This window comes from Juglans microcarpa x Juglans regia, chromosome 5D (assembly GCF_004785595.1).
Source record: "Juglans microcarpa x Juglans regia isolate MS1-56 chromosome 5D, Jm3101_v1.0, whole genome shotgun sequence".
Lineage (NCBI taxonomy): Eukaryota > Viridiplantae > Streptophyta > Magnoliopsida > Fagales > Juglandaceae > Juglans > Juglans microcarpa x Juglans regia.
In genome coordinates this window covers 25,372,373-25,392,676 of record NC_054602.1, presented here as the reverse complement: position 1 = coordinate 25,392,676, position 20,304 = coordinate 25,372,373, and the positions used below count along the sequence as shown (strand labels likewise).

Genomic DNA, 20,304 nt, shown 5'->3' with positions numbered 1-20,304 from the left:
TTATTTATACTGAGTATTCATATGAAACGACAGTGTTTAACAACGTCCCTTACACTTTTAGTAAGTAAGAAATGACTGCGTTACAATTAATAAGAAGGAAAAGTGCTAAACGACAATGTTCTACTAACAAAACTAGTAACTAATCCTATACAATGCGACATCATTCCAGATTTGTTCTTCAAATAAAACTAACAACTAACAACTAACACCTTCCTTTTTTGTCTTCAACACATAGGAGCACCCTCATCCACGAACACCTTGCCCACTGCCATAAGCCCTACGGAGGCTGCAACCCTTCCACTCCAGCACCTTGCTCATAACATTTTCTGTAATAAGTAATTCTAACCCAACACTCTAAAATAATAGGAAATAGAAGAATAACTTGTCAAAAGAGTTCTAAGATTGAATAAGCAAAACCCTAACAATGATGATTGTCCAAAGCAGAAGATCTAGTCATTAGACTTACCTCAGTTTGGATTGGAAACTCACCTCAATTCATCTCATCTCATCATTATAACTTTATCAAATTCTCACACAAAATATAATAAACTAAATCTCAAAACAATAATAATTTTAAAAAATAATATTCTAATAGTATTTTATTTAATTCCTCTAAAATCATCTCAACTCATCTCTGAATCCAAACAGAACCGCTAGAATCAAAGCATAAGTCTAACCTACTAAAATTCATAAACCAACAAAAAAAAGTGTTTTTGTTTGATCATCGAGTTTCACGCGCGTCGAATGAGCTCTAATAGTAGCTTGACCGAATCTCGAGCAAGTCCCGGTATGAACTTTCTAGGTGGGTCTCGCTTGATCGAACATCAAGCAGGGTATCATGCAAACTCTTCAGCTACTCGGTGTCGTAACTCGTAACTCTTATATCAATATTCCGCTTGATTGAGACTTGAGTAAAGGTTGAGCAAAATCATGGTCAGTATATCCTCTCGTCCCCTTGTTAAGATATAAAAAAATTAATAAAAATCTATCTTTTCCCATCAATTTAAACTTTTGAAATAAGTGGTGATTTCACACTGTTATGCGCTTTTCTTTTGAACTGTTCATGTCATCTTCGAAGGTTTCAATGTACATGAGGGTATGTGATCTACATCATCAATTTTGGGTTGGAGAAAATTGCCCCTCGAAGTAGCATCATCCTCCAATGAATCACCGACATAGGTCACTGCTTAGCATTGAATACATTAGAGGCCTAAGTTGCTTGGCAGCTTGCGGCGGAGAAGGCTTAATGGGAGAGTCTTGTTCTGTTTTTATTTTATAAAATAGAGCTTGCTGTGTGGGTTGGAAGTGTGGATGAAAACTGGGTTGTGGTTGTGCAAGGCAACGACTGGGTGGTTGGTGGCTGAGCAGTGACATCGGTTTTATGTGGAGGAAGGACTCACGGTGTGGAGGTTCTACCCTGGATGGACTACAGCAGTGGCGTCTTATCATGATGTAGTGACTTGCTGCTGTTTCGATCGTGCGACGCCGGGGGGGGGGGGGGGGGGAGCTACTAGTTGTTAATATGATTATGGTTGCTTCCTGGACGTGGAGATGTGGGACTGAGATGTGCAGACTTCTTTGGCCATGATGAGAGGGTGCGACATGGGTTAGTTTCCTTTCTCTCAACTTGTCCAAGGGTTTGGTGGTCACTAGGGGTGTAAATCGGTCCAGTTCGGTTTAGGGTGATAGATCGAGATTTTTAGTCCATCATTTTTCCTGGACCAAACTAGTAGCTATCGGTTCGGTCCAATTATTTTTTTCTTCTTTTCTTTTTCAAATAAATTAATAAAAAAATTTATTTAAACTACTAAATTAAAATTAAGTGAATTATTAATATGTATTATGTAACTAAATCATTAAAAAAATATTTATATGGTCAATGATAATAAATTAGATAAAAATTAGATAATTAACTTATATAATTACTATATAAAAATAACATATTAAATTATTAAAAATATTTTTTAAAATATATATAGGAGTTCAGTCCAGTCAATCTAAAATTTATAGACCCCAGGACCAGACCGAATTTTCTCAGTCCATAATTTATGGGACCAAAACCGACCCCAGTTTTGAGATTGGTCCGGTCAGGTCGATTTTTTCGGTCCAGACCAACCGGCTTATAGCCCTAGTTGTCACGGCTAGGTGTGCCAAGGGCTGGTGGTTGGATGTGAAGGAAGTGGCGACAGTGGCTAATCTATTCCTAGAGCGTGGACTGAAGGGTTGTTGGTGCGTGTAGGGGCTGCGCTGTAAAGTCTCCAACCGACAACGTGGTGGTCAGGGTTCATGGTGGCTGAGTAGCAGTGTGTTAAGGTGGTGATGTCCTAGGGTTTGGTTTCTGAAAAACTATGTGCGACAACCCTAGCTTGGGAAAAAAATGAACACCCAACTTATACGTGAACCTATATATATATATATATATATATATATATATATATATATACGAACTGTTGCCATGAACATAGTGGCATGGAGTTTAGACTTGGTTCTCATGGGCTTGGGTTTTGGGCATATGTGGTTTGGGCCTTTTCGTGAGTTATGGGCCTTAACTCAACTTCTAAAAATAATCCAACTTATCCCATAAAATTTTGGGTCAATTCCCAAATGGTCTATTAAAAGAGTTTAACATAATTATCAAACCCAATTAAATCCATATTCTGTCAAAATTTATTTTGAGCCTGTAGGCTATTCTAAAATTACTCGTTAAATCTCAAGTAGTCTTTCATACATATTAACCATAATTAAAAAAAAAAAATTATAGCACTTGCAATTGGTTTGGACATGGTGTTGGGCCTGGATGTTACAACAATTATTATTGGTCATTTTAGCAAGAGTTTTAAGCAAAAGCTACTTTTATATCAAGTTCTAACTCATAATTATATATTACGCAGAAAACAAGGTAAAGAACTCGTGTAAGGGAAAATATATAAGTTATTAAGTTACCCTCTAACCATACTCATTGATCATCTGATTTATAATTATATATTAATAGTGACATCATGAAAGTTTACGCCTGATATGATCCATGGATTTCTTTATTTAATTGCACCTATGTGTCTATCATTGTTTACATGTAACATGTTTTATGAGCATAGCATTGTTTTATAAAGAATAGTCATAAGAAACGTGTCACTACCCCAAGTTACAATGTGAAATTATTTTAGTAGAACTCTTTTATCAATTCTAGAGTGCTTAATAATAAAGTGGTATCTCTTGGATTGATGATGAACAATCAACGATCTTGGACAAGAAAGTAACAGTCACGGAATGTAAGGTTGCCTCTGGTGGAGGCTATAGAATATCTAGGGTGAAGGACGTTTCGTAAAGTCTTTAGTTCCGACGGACATTACTCTTTTTTTTTTTTTTTTTTAAGATAAACCCTTAAACCATTTCATTATAAAACTGAAGCAATACAAGAAGAAAGATCCTCCATAGTTACAATAAAATCAAAAATGGTAAGAGCATCTTTTGCAAGTAAATGGGCTATAAGATTACCATTTCTCCTAACATGAGAAACTTTCCATTTTGCAAACATCTTAAGATAAGACCTAGCCTCACTCCAGAACATGCTAGAGCTACTTAATACTTCTCTATCTTCGACCAAAGCCTTTGTGACTTGCATGGAATCTCCCTCCAGTATAATCTGATGCAGCCCTATCTCCCATGCCACCTTGACAGCTTGTAGAGCCCCGTAGGATTCAGCTAATAAAGGATCAGGGTAAAGCTTTTTCTTTTGTCTCATTGTTGCAATAACTTGGCCAGAGTTGTCCCTTATAGCCACACATATACCAATCAGTCCATCGGCTTTGTCTACTGCCCCATCCCAATTAATCTTGAACCAATCCACTGGTGGAGCTTGCCAATAAACTACTAGGGAGGAGGCTTGGTTGTTATTGCTGCATTGATCTTAGTTATTCTCTGCCATCATGTCTAACACTGATCTTGTCTCTCTTACTATGAGGTTTGGATGTGAGAACCCACTCTTGAAGATAAAAGCTTTCCTTCTCCACCAAATCTTCCTTGCTACCACCACAAATTCTTGAAGCTCCTCTACATTCAGTACCCTAGTTAGTGAATCAAAAAGATGTATCATAGGTAGCTAGGAATGGATCATTTCTGTAATCACTTGGAGCATTGACTCCACACATCCATGGCTGCTTCACAACTCCATAGCACATGTTGCACACTTTCTTTTTCCCTACAGCAAATAGGGCATAGAGGATCACTCACAATTTTCTTCTTAAACATGTTGGATTGAGTGGGGAGAGCCTCCTGACATGCTCTCCATAAGAAATTTTTGTCTCCAGGTGTGACTTGCATCTACCAAATTTTGTTCCAAACTTCCTTTAGGCTATTGCTAGTTGAAGCTTGGCCTTGAGCAGCCACCTCCCTAGCCTTCTCCATGTGATAAGCACTCCTAACTGAGAATGAGCCATCCTTTGTCCCATGCCAAATGATTCTGTCCCTAGTATCCATAGCACTGATAGGAGTTTCCATAATCAGCTGAGCTTCCCTCTCCTCAAAAGTGTCTTGAATCAGTTCTTTTTTCCAACACTTAGTTTCAGGGTCGATTAAGGCAGCAACTTTTGCATTCCCATCTAAATTCTTAACTAGGCTGGTGACTTTCCTTGGGTTAGAAAAATCTAACCATTTGTCTCCCCAAATACAAATTTCTGACCTTGTGCCTACCCTCAAGAAAAAGCCAGCCTCTATAACATGTCTGGCAACCATCAAGCTTCTCCATACAAATGAGGGTTTAGATCCAACCTTTGCTGTCTGAAAAGTCATAGAGGGGAAATATTTGGCCTTTAGCACTCTAGCTACAAGGGAGTTTGGATCTTGGATTAATCTCCAACATTGCTTAGATAGCATAGCATTATTGAAGCATTCAAGGTCCCTAAATCCCAAACCCCCTTCTGATTTAGCTTAACCCATTCTCTTTTAGGAAATCTAGTGAATTTTATGCTCCTTGTCTTGTTGGCCCCACCAGAAATTTTGGATGACACTATTGATAACCTGAAGTAGAGTTTTTGGCAGCTTGAAGACACTCATGGTATAGGTAGGGAGGGATTGGATGACTGCTTTTATGAAGATTTCTTTCCTTGCCTGTGATAAGGTTCGAACTTTGTAGTTACTAAGTCTTGACCTGATGTTATCCATAATGCATTCAAAGGATTTTAGTCTATTTTTCCCCACCACTGATGGCAATCCTAAGTACTTTTCATAAACCATAGCTGACCTCATTCCAGCAATTGATAGACTAAAGTCTTGAGTGGCCCTTGCTGTGTTTTGACTGAACATGATAGATTTGTTCTCTAGATTTAGTCTTTGTCCAGATGCCATCTCATAAGTTCTAAGTAGGTTAATCAACCTACCCCATTCAACTGCATTGGCCTTGCAAAACAGAAGGCTATCATCTGTAAAAAAGAGGTGAGATATTCTAATCTGCCCTCTTGCTACAAGAACCCCATGCACCAATCTACTTTCTTCAGCTTTATGAATTAAATTGCTCAATGCTTCAGCACATAGGATAAAGAGATAAGGTGATAATGGATCACCTTGTCTAAGGCCTCTAATGGCGGAGAATTCAGGTTGAGGGTCATCATTCACGAAGAGGGCATAGGAAACTGTTTCAATGCACTTCATCACTAGTTCCACCCATTGACTGCAAAATCCCAGCTTATAGAGGACTGCCCTTAAGAAGCTCCACTCCACTCCACTCTGTCATAGGCCTTGCTCATATCCAGGTTTAAGGCCATATAGCCTTCTTTCCCTGTCATTTTACATTTCATTGTGTGCAAAGCCTCAAATGCTACTACTACATTATCAGTAATTAATCTATTTGGAACAAAGGCAGATTGTGAGGGAGAAATGATACCATGCAACACCTTTTTTAATCTATTTTCTATGACTTTGGAAATGAGTTTATAGAGGACATTACATAGGGATATTGGCCTGAACTCTGTTACTTTTGTTGGAGTTTTCTTCTTTGGAATAAGTGCGATGGAAGTGCTGTTGATGGTACCCATGCTGCTGTTAGAGTTAAGCACATGCAACACTGCTTCACACACTTGAGGACCCACTACTAGCCAGTGTTTCTGGTAGAATATGGCAGGAAAGCCATCTGGTCTTGGGGAACTTAACCCATTCATGTGAAATAAGGCATCTTCTATCTCTTGAGTAGAGTAAGGTTTGGTCAGCATCTCATTCTATTCTTCACTCACTCGGGTTTCCAATGTTGCAATACATGTGGTTGGGTTGCTGGGATTGGAAGAGGTAAATAGCTCTGTGAAATGTTCCTGGAACAGCATGCTAATACCCTCCCTCGAGGTAATTTCTTGATCATTACTGTCCAAAAGCTTTTTTATCACATTTGTTTTCCTCCTTTGTGAAGCACACTAGTGGAAAAATTTTGTGTTTCTATCATCTTCCCTCAACCATTTCTATTTTGCTCTTTGTTTCCACTTGAGGTCTTTAGCTTCTAGAAGTCTGTCCACCCTTTGCTGTACTTGTTTTATCTCCTCATTTAAATGGCATGTGTTCCTGTCTTGTAGATTTGAAAGCAATTCCAATTGTTCATTGACTGCTTTTTTAAAATTGCCTAGTTGTTGTTTACTCTGCTGATTCAGTTTCTGCTGGCAATTCTTGAGCCCTTCAGCTATGTGTTTGTTTGGTGCTACCCTATGTAAACACCAGGCTTCCTCCACTGTTTTAAAGCAATCCTCCTTCAGAGTCCAGCATGCTTCATATCTGAAAGGCCTCTGATATCTAAGGGAGCAGGGTTGCACCAAGTCCATGGCAATCCACAGGGGATTGTGATCAGAATTGAGGGATGGGAGGGTATAGACTCTCGAGTCAACAAAAAGACTTGCCCAGGCGTTCTTGCAGAAGGTTCTATCCAACCTTTCTTTGGTGAAAGCCTCACCATGCCTCCCATTTGACCAAGTAAATTTCCTCCCATAAAATCCCATATCATTAAGCCCCCACCTATACACTGCCTCTCTAAAGTCTTCTATTTGGTTATAAGGTCTTAAGGGGCCTCACATTTTTAATCATACCTCAAGATTTTATTAAAATCACCTACACAAAGCCAACCTATTGTATGTGTAGGTGTAAGAGTCTGTAATAGTTGCCAGCTTTCATGTCTATTGGATGTGATTGGGTTGCCATAAAAACCAGTTAGAATCCAAAAATCACTAGCTTTCGTTTCCTTTACAGCCAAGGAGATATGGTGTTGTGAATAGGATAGAACCTCAGCTTCTGTTTCTTCTTTCCACAGGAAAGCCAAGCCTCCACATGATCCTTTTGAGTTCACCACAAAATTGTTTTCAAAATATAGCTGCCTTTTGACTATTTCTATCTTTATTCTGTTACACTTTGTTTCCATTAAAAAACAAAGTTTGGAGACTTATTTTGCATCATGAGTTGCAAATTATTCACTGTCCAAGGGTTTCCAAACTCTCGGCAGTTTCAAATTAGACAACTCATCGCAAGTGGTGGGGTTGTACCACAGCCTCCACCATCTTAGTTCTACCAGAATCTTCACCAAGGGACACCCCATGTTTTGCTTTCTTCGAAGCTTGGACTCCCCCATCTGCACTTGATCTAGTGACAGCTCGCTTAGTGCCACTTGGAAAAATTGCTTTGCTCTCCTCAAGCCTAGCAAAGAGGCTTTCAAAACTCTTGTTCCTAGCTTTCCTTTTCCAGTTTGCTCTTGTTTTGATTTTCTCCAATGCTTGGACCTGATCCGAGACAAAATGGGCAAGAGATGATGCTTGGGCTCTCAGGTCAAGATTACCCTCAAGATCCAGGCCTGTTTGTTGGGTATTGTCCTTGCCTATAGTGTCAATTGCACGCTTGGTGCACATCTCAATGCCTTGCATGGAACAAGCATTCCCAGCGTTGGAATTCAGTCCTGAGCTTTCCAAATTAAGTATAGAAGGGTTTTCCTTAATAGGTTTCTGAGAGTTTCTATAGCTGACATAGGAGAAGACAGCTTTTCAGTAGCCTTTACATTGCCTATGTTGTCAACATCAATCAGGCATGTTTCCTGGATTTCTGCAGTTGACTTGGACTTGCTTTTTTGACCGTCATCCCTGTCCTCCCTTTCCTTCCTCCATGACTGACCTTCACCTTTGATAAGTTTTGTTAGTGCTCTCATTCTCTCCTTTGTTGTTGGAGCACGTAGCCAGGCCCCATAGTGTAGCTCGCTGTCTCTAAATGAGCTTGATGAGCAGCCAGATTTGGCATGCTTGATCACCCCACATTTGAAACAAAAGGTTGGGAGACGTTCATACTTGATAGGGATCCAAAACTTTTTTCCTGCAAATGATAAGAACACCCCCTAAGTAGTGCTTCTGAAATGTTAACTTCCACCCTTATCCTCAAAAAATTCCCCCAACCAATCCCTCTATCATCCACCTAGACAGTAATAACTCAACCTATGCAACCACCAATATGAGCTCCAACCTCATAAATCATGCTGGATAATGGCATGTTATAGGCATGCACCCAAAACTCCTCTTTGTTGAAGATGATTTCATTTATGGACCCGTTCCCTTCAAATATCTGCAGGCATAGTAACCATCTGTCGAAAGACCAGGGTCTACCCCTGATAACTTTCTGCAGGTCTTTCTCTTTATTAAACTCGACCAGGAACTTGTTCATACCCACTTCTGAGAACTTGAGCTAGCTCTCACATCTCCATATCTTGGCCATTGTGGACTTGAAAGCTTCGCAATTGACTTGTTTCTTTACAATGATCATTACCAGCAGGCAAAACTTGCCATATTGTTCTGATGCTTCAGACAAGTTAGTAGACAGAACAACTTCCTGTTTTTCCTTTTCAGTGAGGCTAAGTCTTTCCCTCTGTTCAGCTAGATCATCCTCCATTGTCACCTCTTTAGATCAACCAAAGCTGTCTAAGGGACTTAATTCTTCCTAGAGAGAAAAACCTCACCCTACTCGGAAGGACCACAACGGACATTACTCAAAGGTGTGATGAAAAGAGCTCTAGTGTGCATACGAACTTTTTGGGAAGTCGTGGTTTACGGTTAATTGGGATAAGATTGGAAGTTAAAGAACATAGAGATACTGTGGAATCTGGAAAGGAAAGTTCATAAGATTGAACTTCCATATGCATGATTTGTACTCATGTATATCTGATAATTTGCTGAAATCTTATAATCTCCCCATGACAGTTCTGCCCATTGAAACAATAGATTTTATTGCAGATCCTTCAGAGCCGGACCAGATTGAAGCTGAAACGTATCCATTCGGAACTACCAAGAATTTTTAGGAATAGTAATAAAATAATTTGTGAATAATAATGAGATAATTTGACTTAAAATATTTTTTAAGTTTTGAGAAATGAGAAAAAAAAGTTGAATAAAAAATATTATAAAATTAAAATATTATTAGAATAGAGTTTTATAATATTATTTTTATTTGAAGATACGAAAATGTTGAATTGTTTTTTATTTTTTGTTTAAAATTTTAGAAAAGTTGTAATGATTTGTTTGAAAAGTTGTAATGATTAATTTGAAAATTTTGTATTTAAATTGAAAAATTCTTCTCATCAATCACTATTCACCACTCTACACTCACACCCTATAAAAAAAACCTTATAGCCAATGAAAAATACCCTCACATCCTATATATATTTAAAAAAACCTCCATATCATATATGGGTGTGTAAACAGTTATTAATTTATAGCAAAATTCATTTAACTACTCCTTGATGTAGACCGAGGATGTTTCGAAAAGGTAAAAAATATTTTCTTATTTTTTTTATTTATTTTCATTCAATTTTTTGATATACTTAAATATTTTTTTAAAAAAAAATTTACAATATTATTAAAAAATATATTTTTAATTACAAATTAAAAATTAAAAATAAAAAATACTGTCGGAGAAATATTCAAGATTATTATCAAAATTTTAAGTATTTATCTTAAAAAAAAGATGAGATGAGATGGAAATTTTAAAATGATGTCTATTTCTAAAAAGCCCTTGTCATAACGGGGTGTGCGCAAAACCAAGTTAACCAACCCCCCGGCTACAAGACAACATTTAACGTGATCTTTCCCTTATCAAAAGTCAGGAAATCCGAAACCCTCCTTCCACAGCTTCCGCTCCTCTTCCTCCTCTGCGTTCCCATCCTGTCCTTGGTACACCAAACACTCACTCATCACTTCCCCTCCATATTCAATAGCATCACACTCTCATGCCACAAAATAACAGTATGTCCAGAAAGGGAACAGCAGCTGCTTCTCTTCAAAAGGACGCCCCATGGAGGGCGGCACCCTCTGCAAAGCCTATACCCAAAATTCACCTGTCCCCTTCGCTCCGTCTTCCCCAAACTCCCACTTCCAGTTACGCCCTCCACGTCATGAAGGTTAGCGGTCTCTCTCTCTCTCTCTCTCTCTCTGACACTAGACACGTTGTAATACTGGTTTGTTTACATGTATATATTTGTACGGTTAGTTATACTATTTGTCAAGATTCAAATTGATTCCCATGTTTCTGGGTTTTGGGCGCAGCATCAGAATCCGATAGGAAGTGGGATGGCAATGGAAGCAATAGTGGAAGTGGCAGGGCCAGAATGCATTGTCCCAGGACAGATTACACCCATCAAATTACTCGGTGTCAAGGTTCTTTTCTATCTTCATTATTATGAGAAAGAGTCATATTTTTTTTTTAATGATTGAAATTGTAAATTCGAGGAATTGTCTGTTGACCTATCGTTATCATATTTATCTTGTGGAGATTTCGATGGGCATCTGTGTGACATTACAGTAGTAGTGCTTCAGTGTTACAAATGAATGGAAAATCTACTTGTTATTTCTTCGGTGGACAATCGATGGTTTTGTTCTGCTAGATTCCTTTAGGTGTGGCAGCTTTATCTTGTTAAGGGTAGGAGTTGCGATGGAATTTGTGGAAGGTATATCATACTACAATGCCAAGAGGGCACCAAGAAGACTGACCCCCTTCTGGTCCTGACCTCAAGGATCAAGTTGTTTGTGAGGTGTTGGTGAGCTTATTAATTTATTCTATATATAGGAAATCCTTATTAAAAAGCACCACAGGCTATAGGCGAGCTTATTAATTTTTTTATAAGAAATCTTTACTAAAAGGTGCAAATGGTGCTATTGGTGAGCTTATTAATGTAATTACCATATATTAGAAGCAGATACAAGTTTTTTGTTTCAAGACTGATATGGGATGTTGGATATGGAAACTAGAATCTAAATACACACATGTACAAAAACTGTCATAGAACTGAACTGATTGTAATATAGAATTTTATTTTTTGTTAGTCTGATTTATTTGCTGTTAAATATATTCAAACCAGCTCATCCCACACATTAAAGATAAAAGGCTATCCAGATTGTGTAACCGACATGATTATCATCTAAATTGGGTGCCATCCTGAATTTAAGAGGTGCTTAGTGCGGAGAAGAAGCTTTTCTCCTAAAAGATGTGTAGTTTTTCAGAATGATTTGGATGGTTTGGTAATGTTGGAGGATTTAAAATAGTTGAATGCCAAGGCACACAGACCCCTCGATTTCATTAGTTTTTGCCATTGTATAAAACTTTTGGCTATGATTTCATTTATATGTTGTTACCAAGCTAGGTGGCACATCTGAACTAGCTACTATTGCTTGTGGCTACGGGTAGATGGTCTCTCTCTCACCCTGTCTATATCTAGATTAAATTGTGAATTATTTTGTGGCATTTAAACGTACTTGCTTATTCTGATTTTGTGATGCTAACCTAACAAGGATAATCTCTAAGAGAGAGCATTCAAAGTCATTAATTAATTGGTATAGTTGTTGGTTAGGGTTTGCTTTTCTGTGGAATTTGTTTCTTAATTTTTATTTATTTCATTTGAGTTTTATTTCTGATATTGTTCTCTATGACATTGCAATATTGGTTATATTCCCTTTTGTTGATCTGCTTTTGCATATGGACAGGTATGGCCTATAAATGTTAACATAAAATTTTTAGAACCAGTTGGACGAGAACTCAAGTCACTTGGAAAGGTAAAACTTCATGTTTTGAGTAGTAGTTTATTTATATTCTCCAACTTTTCTTTGTGTGTGTTAGGTACCTGTTATAATGTGCACATGTGAACAAACCATTCGTATATTGAATAGTTGGTGACTACCCTATGAGGACATTTCAAGGCTTTGGGCCTTGTGGGGCTTAAAAGGACCGTGAGTGTGGGTTAATAGTCCATGGGCTTTGGGTTTGAGTGGATGGGAGGTCTTATTTCCAGATTTTGAGGGATTAAGAGAGGCCTTAAGATCCACAAAGATGGGGCTTGAAAGGCTTACCTTGACATAATTGGGCCATGGGTCAAACCTATACCATGCTTGGCCCAAAAGGCCTTATGCCTTTCTCATACTTGGGCCAAGGCTATCCTACCAAGATTTGTACTCCTATGAGGCTTGGTTTAAGGCTTCTAAGGTCTCGTTCACTTTTACAAAACTTTTCATCTCATCTAATCATTACAACTTTCCTAAATTCTCATATAAAATAAAATAAATAATTCAACTTTTTCAAGTCTCAAAACAAAAATAATATTAAAAAAATATATTTTAACAATATTTTATTCAACTTTCAACTTTTATCTCAATTAATCTCATCTTATCTCATCTGCGAAAACAAATGAGGCCTAAGGCTGGCCCATAAATGTCTTAAAGTTCTAAAGGTCTTAATAGAATCACTAATGGGCTTGTTTCTCTAATCTTTCATACTTAATAATTAATAACACTTAAGTGTCATGGTCTAAATAAATCTAACTATCTCCATTGAAATAAATAAATAAAATAAACAAACAAAATAATATAATAATAATAGTAGTAATAAAAAAATAAAAAAAATATTTAAAGCCCAAAATCATAAGCTTAATCTAAGGGCATTTAAGATTAATCCTAATGGTTAATTAGGCGGAGTGTTACACTACCCTATGAGGACATTTCAATGAAGGATGTCAAAAATGAAATTAATTTAGATCTGCAGTGAAGGGTCAATAGTTTCACACTAATAGCAGCCTTTATTGCAGTTATTTGTTCCTTGATTCGGTGGTAGGTGGATAAGTGCAACAGATACTCTGAAAATAATCCGTTGTTGCAGTTATAGTGTGGGCTTTAATTTTTTGTTGTTTCTGCTTTTATTCTAGTTTGAAGCAGTAGTCTATCGGGAGAAGGAATATTATTAAGCTTTCACACATCAAACATGAAAATCTACATTTATGGCTTATCACTTAATCATGATTGATCTGGTTACCGGTTTCTTTGATGCAGTTCATGGATGATGCTGTCAACCTCATGAACAAATCATTTATAGATCGCTAGTAGCATTTGATTCAAACCACTGTTAGCTGCAATTTTTCGCTTGAATGTTTTTTGTACTAATTGTTGCAATGGCCAGGTAGTGTGACTGTAAAATAAGATCACAAATAATTTGTATGTCAGAAGCATTCTCCAATGTTTTTCTTGGCTATATAACTTGCAGGATTTTTTTTCCTTGGTCTGATACTTTAAGCATGCTAACTAGTTTTTTCTGAAATTCGTATATAGTTTATTTTGGTGTGTAGTATTTATTTAGTTTTATTATTTTTGAAAGCCTTAAAAGTGTCTTGGTTAATTTTTAAAACTATGCTTTCCATTTAATTTATGGGCAACGTATAGTCTATGAAACTGTTTCATTCTGAATACGGGAGAGCAATATTCTAAGCATTCCATAACGAAAGTGCAGTTCTAGTTATGTCAAGTGTTGGAGACCATAATCCTGTCTCATCGAGTAAATGTAACAACCCAATCTTAAGTTTAGGCTATAATATAAGTTTTATGTAATTTTTTTATATAGCAATAAATATTTTATTATTATTATTATGATTATTTTATCAGATTTTATATTATTAATAAATTGTTAATTTTAATAGAGTTGTTATCGTACCATTATTATTATTAGTATTCATATTTTATTGTTATGAGAATAACTCATATTTTTAATTTTCACGTTTTCCCTTCTCTCCGCCCCTCACGCTCCACTCCCATGCTCATGTACATCTCTTTTCCTCTAGGTTTCCTTTTGCTTCATTATAGATATATATAGATTACGTTTATCACTTCGGGATGGAAAGAAAACTCCAAGCCGCAAACCTCAAGCCTTCCCCTTGATGTACGCTCAACCCCTCTTCCAGAGTATGCCAACGCCACCGTCGACAACCTCAAGGATGACCCGCGCCGCTGCACCATGAGGATATTGGGTACTCCCTGACACCGCTTGGAGAGTGTACTGTGAAAGCCGCATGTCCAACCAATAACCCAACGTAGCCACGGCCCCTGCACCTCGGTAAGCTGCCAAGTACCGGTTGCATCACCAGCAACCAAACCGAGAACCACCATAAAGCAGCCCTGCCCCACTGCCAGCCGTGAATCATCCCCAACCTCTTGGAATAACTCTGTTTTTAATACAAAAAAACAGAGCAACCCGAACGTCTCCAACGTGAGCACCTGCAGACCACCACCACCACCGGGAGCACCTTCATGTCGAGACCCCACAGAAACCGCCGCCAAGGGCTGTTCAGCAACCCCAATTCGTCGCAAGCCTCTCACGGCCTCGCAGTGGGTCTGCCCTCTCCCTCACGTCGTGTGCTATTTCCTTTCACCCCTTCGTGCCTCTCCACAGTTGCACTGCCGTATGGTTCACTTCCTTTGGCTTCGCACCACCGTAGACGACCCTCCAGCTGCGCCGTCGTGACCCCCTTCAGCCACCCAGAATCGTCGCACAGTGCCTCTGTTCTGCACGGTAAGCCTCTGCCGCCAGCACTCTCTTTCACGTCTAATGCCCTCAAGCTGAAAGGCCTCATGTACTTTTGCATAACCCTAGTGTTTACAAAGGATAGAGTTTGTTTATTTACCTTATTACCCTTATTTTGTTAACGTGGCAGATTTTAGTTGTCTGGATTAGTGTAATCTTCACGTGGGCTTTTGTTTTAAGTGCTATTCTTAAGTTTAGCTTATGTTACAATTTACTATTATAGTAATTTTATTAAGTTGTTTTGTTAGCCATAAACTCTATTTTACAGAAATTTTATTTTCTTATAGAAAAACAATTAAGGAATTTTAAACTGTTTTATTTATTATTAATTAGATTTAAATAGTAAATGGTAAGTGTTTAATCTTTTATTTTAAATACTTATAGTATATTGTATGAAATGAATCTTTAATGTTTATTATTATAGATTTTGATATATTTATGCTATTAAAGTTGTAAATTTTAATAAAGAAATATGTTAAGAATATTTAAATGATATTATTATTTCTTGTTCAATTATGTTAATTATAAGAAAGGAAACCTATTGTAAGAATTGAAGTTTTTATGACTTATTTTTTTTTTTTTATAGAATTGATTATACTAAGTTATATTTTGAAAGTATGACTATGCTATTAGTATTGTAAATAATTTAAGATACAATATTCATTGATTTTTGTGATAAACAGAATATTTATTTAATTATGTTCTACGATGTGAATTTAGTTAAGTAGGATATTAGTACATATTTGTTCCCAAACAAATTTAGTGATAGTTATTATTGCATATAGGTAACAAATTACGAAGTGATATTCAAGAAGAAGAGCAGCGATGTAAGTAATTTGATCATAAATTAGGATCACCACAGTTCAGCTTATATATAAGTATTATTCAAGTCAGTTCATTGACATCCATTATTTATGAACCGCTCATGTCATATGTAAGCATGTCATCCAGCATAGTAAACGATCATGTTATTCCGCATCATGTTCAAATTCAGAAATTATAATTATGTATGTATTATGTCATGCATCTCATGTGTATAAGACACGTAAGTTATCTTAAGTTCAAAGTGTAAGATAAGATAAGATCAGTTAATAATCAGATGGCTATTCAGATGCATGGTACCAATGTAGTTCAGTTTCAGGGTGGATATGTAAGCCACGAACTTAGTCGTGGTCCACCATAGTATGCCAGAATACTATCAGCAGCTCCCCTTGCTGCAGCAGAACGTGGGGCCGGTGCACAACCTCACACACATGGTTAAGTGTGTTGGCCAGTCAGTTAAGTCAGATAAATCAGTTAAATCAGATAAATCAGTCAGATCAGTCAATTAATTCAGTTAAATCAGTCATACATAGCATAAACATCAGTATGATCAGTCATGAATTTAAACTCTCAGCATGAATCTTTTTATGAAAACTTTATGTTTATTATGTTTACATTGTGATAGATTTCTTACTGAGTCTTTGACTCATTTTAGTTTGTTTCCATATTTTTAACCACCCAGGTGAGGATGATGAATACGAGCAAGCAGATCAGGAATAGAAGGAGTAGTTAATTTTAGTTTCAGACTTTTTAAAATAAAATACGCTTTAATGACATGAATTTATCCAATTTATTAATTTAATGTTTCTGGAAAACATTTTTATTAGACAGTTTTTCTACAAAATAAATTCTAATTTCATTTATGAAATACGAGGTTTCTTTACGGGTTTATTTTATGAAAAACACGTGACACTCCTAGCCTTTGGGAAGGGGGTGTTACAGTAACCTGATACATTATGTTGCCCCTCCCATCTTCAAATGGTAAGATCATTGATTCATTGCTCTTTGCTTGACTTGAAAGTGCCTTGTGACCTTTAGGTATTGTTGCTCATTTCACCATACTTGATCTGGAAGTATGATATGGATGATAGACAAGAAAAATATAGAAGTACCAACGGTGCGTGCGCATGCTTGTGTGTGTGTGTTGAAAAATCTGTTGTTGCTCCTGATGCAGCAGTAAAATGGACTTCCTTAAATATGGCCACATGTCTCAAGACATGAGTTAGCAGATTGATAGGCCACATAAGTCTAAGAGAAACCAAAGCCGAACCCATGTATCAAAGAGTGAGGCTTGAACGTGCGCAACATGCATGCAGCGTAGGGCTGGGTCAAAAGTCGTGGTGATCAGTTAGAGAGTTTCAAGCTACACGTTTACTTTTCTGTTGCATGATTTCCTTTTTCGTAGTGTTGTTGTATGTTTACTTTCAGTTACATGATTTCCTTTTCTGTAGTATGTGTTTATGCTTTTTGTTTTACATGGTTTGTATTTAGTTGTTTTTCTATTTCGGTTTGTACGTGGCCTTGCTTATTTAAAGCAGCCAGAAGTTATCAATAAAGGGGATGAAAAAAGCTTATTATCCAAACTGGTGGTACTTTCTCACTTGAAGAGAAACACTTTATCTTAGCATTTATACTCTCTGAGTTTGAGACCTATCATTGGCCTTAGAGCCAGGTTATTTATGGGAACTAATAAAGAGCGTATTGAGCAGTTGGAGGCTAGGCTCAGTGGAGTGCTGGATGGTTACACAGGATGGAGCTCGGCATGGCCGACAGCCTTCGTCATCTGGAAGAAACCCTCAATCGCCTCTCTGATGTATTGCTCACAAACCAGGAGCCTCCAAACCACGGTAACCAATACCGTGAAGGCCACGATGGGGGATGGCTGGTTGTATCTTCCAAAACAGCAAAGCTTGAATTTCTTAAATTCTCAGGAGATGATCCCACAGAGTGGTTTAATCGCGTGAACCAATTTTTTGAGTTCCAGAATACTCCCGAAGGCCAGAAAGTTTCCTTGGCCTCCTACCACTTGGAAGGAGAGGCCAACCAGTGGTGGCAGTGGATTCGCAGGACAGTCCGAGAAGAAGGACGCATTCTCTCGTGGGCAAATTTTGAAGACGAACTCTGGGCTCGCTTTGGGCCTTCGGAGTGCGAAGATTTTGATGAAGCTCTTTCCAGAATCATGCAGGCAGGCTATCTGTGTGATTACCAGTGAGAATTTGACCGCTTTGGCAATCAGGTACGAGGATGGACTCAAAAGGCTCTCGTCGGGACATTCATGGGCGGCTTGAAGGCTAAAATTGCCGATGGTATCCGAATGTTTAAGCCTCAGACCTTAAAGGAAGCCATCGGCTTAGCAAGAATGAAAGATGACCAACTATCGAGACAAAGGATGTTAGGACATCCTCCACCACCGGTGAGAGCCCCATTAGCTCTTCCGCCAGCAACTCGGGCATCACCAGTTGCACCTGCAGCTCCTGTTCGATGACTGACTTTGGATGAAATGCAGCAGAGGTGAGCTCAAGGTCTATGTTTTAATTGTAATGATCATTTTACTGCAGGTCATCGGTGTCAAGGGTCATAGCTACTCATGCTGGAAGGATACAATGGCAGCGGCAACATCATTTGTGAAAGCAGCGAACGACCTTCAAACGAGTCCAGGTCCACCAGCAAGTGGCTAGACGAAAAAGCTACTACAAATGTTCCCAACTGTGGACCTTGAGGACAAAGATCCACTTAATGGGGGGAGTATTGATAGGCCACGTAAGTCTAAGAGAAACCAAAGCCGAACCCAAGTATCAAAGAGTGAGGCTTGAACATGCGCGGCATGCATGCAACGTAGGACTGGGTCAAAAGCCGTGGTGATCAGTTAGAGAGTTTCAAGCTACACATTTACTTTTCTGTTGCATGATTTCCTTTTCTGTAGTGTTGCTGCACGTTTACTTTCAGTTACATGATTTCCTTTTTCGTAGTATGTGTGTTTATGCTTTCTGTTTTACATGGTTTGTATTCAGTTGCTTTTCTATTTCGGTTTGTACGTGGCCTTGCTTATTTAAAGAAGCCAGGAGTTATCAATAAAAGGGATGGAAAAAGCTTATTATCCAAACTGGTGGTACTTTCTCACCCAAAGAGAAATATCTTAGCATTTATACTCTCTGAGTTTGGGACCTATCATAGATACAGTCCGAGCTAGCATTTCTTGGAGCCAGTTCGAGTCTGTATCTTTCCCATCTCCAGGATGATATTTGGTTTTCATTGCTAGCTTGCAAAACAACATCCTTGTCCTGTTGCTTTTCCTCTTTAACCCATGCATTCAGTGGATATCAAACTCCTGGAATATAACTGTCTCGCCCCGGATCGAGGGTGAACCTTTTAATTTGAAATTTACAAAATATAAAATTTAGATACAATAATCCTTCCAAAAAAAAAAAAAAAAAAAGGGAACTTGAGGGCCTCAAGTCACAAGAGGGTCCTTCTCTTCTCTCTCGAGATAGAGTAAGGTTTTAGTGCCTTTGTTCTTGGACAAAGGCATAAGTCTCACTTCCTTGTGAGGGCGGGGTGGTGTGGCTTGGTAATGGAGGAGGAACTGGCCAAGCACTGGGAGAGGCTTAGCTTGTCAAGGGAAGATAGTTCTATCTTTCATGTCAAGTTTGAGGGGGTTAAGGAGGGGAGTGTACGTGGGAAACATTGTGTCATTGGCAAAGTTTTATCTGAGAAAGGTGTCAACAACGAGGCTTTCAGGGGCTATGTCTCAAGTTTGGAGGCTAGAGGGATGGGTGAGATTCAAGGATTTGGGTGATCAATGTTTCTTGATTGAGTTTCACCATGTGCATGATAAAGAGAAGGTGCTTAGTAGTCGCCAATAGTTCTTTGATAGGAACTTATTAATTTTGCTATAGGTGGATGAGACTGTGTCCATCAATGCTTTGCAGTTTATTTTTTAACCTTTTTGGGTTCAACTCCTCTATCTTCCTTTGGCTGCAATGACATAAGAGGTGGGGGAACAATTTGGATCCTCACTTGGGCATGTCAAAAGGGTTGATGCTAAGTCTGATGCTTCTGCATGGGGAAGATGTCTTCGTGTCAGGGTGGTAGTTGATCTCCATAAACCTCTCTTGCGAGGAAAGTATTTGGTGTTTGAGGAGTAGCAGTATTGGATATCTTTTAAATATTAGAGACTGCAAAACTTCTATTTTCAGTGTGGTGTCTTGTTTCATAAGGGGAAGAGTTGCTCAAGGCCAAGATTTGAACAACCAAAGGATGATCTGAAATCCTAGCAGTATGGCCCTTGGCTTAGAGCACAACCTATGAATACTAATATCTTTGATGGTCGTAAGTATGGTGGCTCTTTTGGCCATAACCACCATCAGAGGGGGCAGCAAGCAGAAGGGAGGGGAGGTGACAGGGATGAAGTTGTTTTAGGGAAGAAGGTGGTGAGGGAGGATGTTAAGGTTGAAGTGCAGGAGTTTCCTTTGATGGAGGAGCTGGTTAAGGCAACTAGAGAGAATGATGGAGTTAAGTCATAGGAAGAGATCCCAATTAGTGAAGCTCCAGCTGTTCAGGATTCCTCTAATCCTGGGTTATCCAATAAAGAAAGTTTTGAGAGTCAACATTCTATTGCTGAGAAGGCATCGAGTCTTAATGAGGTAAATA

General features: G+C 38.2%; 2 protein-coding genes across 2 annotated transcripts; one reads left to right on the top strand and one right to left on the bottom strand.

The window, feature by feature from the left end:
- Positions 1–6,443: 6,443 nt before the first annotated feature.
- On the bottom strand, positions 6,444–6,971 carry LOC121265842. The gene has a single exon (XM_041169509.1). The coding sequence runs from the start codon at positions 6,969–6,971 to the stop codon at positions 6,444–6,446; it is 528 nt and encodes a 175-aa protein (XP_041025443.1).
- Positions 6,972–10,070: 3,099 nt separating this feature from the next.
- Positions 10,071–13,539, top strand: LOC121266510. Its single transcript, XM_041170356.1, has 4 exons — positions 10,071–10,396; positions 10,542–10,652; positions 11,976–12,044; positions 13,311–13,539. Exons 1-4 carry the CDS (start codon positions 10,226–10,228, stop codon positions 13,359–13,361), a joined length of 402 nt encoding a protein of 133 aa, XP_041026290.1. The 5' UTR covers positions 10,071–10,225; the 3' UTR covers positions 13,362–13,539.
- The last annotated feature ends 6,765 nt before the right edge of the window (positions 13,540–20,304 follow it).

Bases quoted from the DNA above. Each gene is read 5' to 3' on its own strand.
- LOC121266510 (XM_041170356.1), top strand. From the start codon at position 10,226: ATGCCACAAAATAACAGTATGTCCAGAAAGGGAACAGCAGCTGCTTCT. The intron at 10,397-10,541 runs GTTAGCGGTCTC...TTTTGGGCGCAG, and splicing joins ACGCCCTCCACGTCATGAAG to CATCAGAATCCGATAGGAAG. The intron at 10,653-11,975 runs GTTCTTTTCTAT...GCATATGGACAG, and splicing joins TCAAATTACTCGGTGTCAAG to GTATGGCCTATAAATGTTAA.
- LOC121265842 (XM_041169509.1), bottom strand. From the start codon at position 6,971: ATGGGATTTTATGGGAGGAAATTTACTTGGTCAAATGGGAGGCATGGT.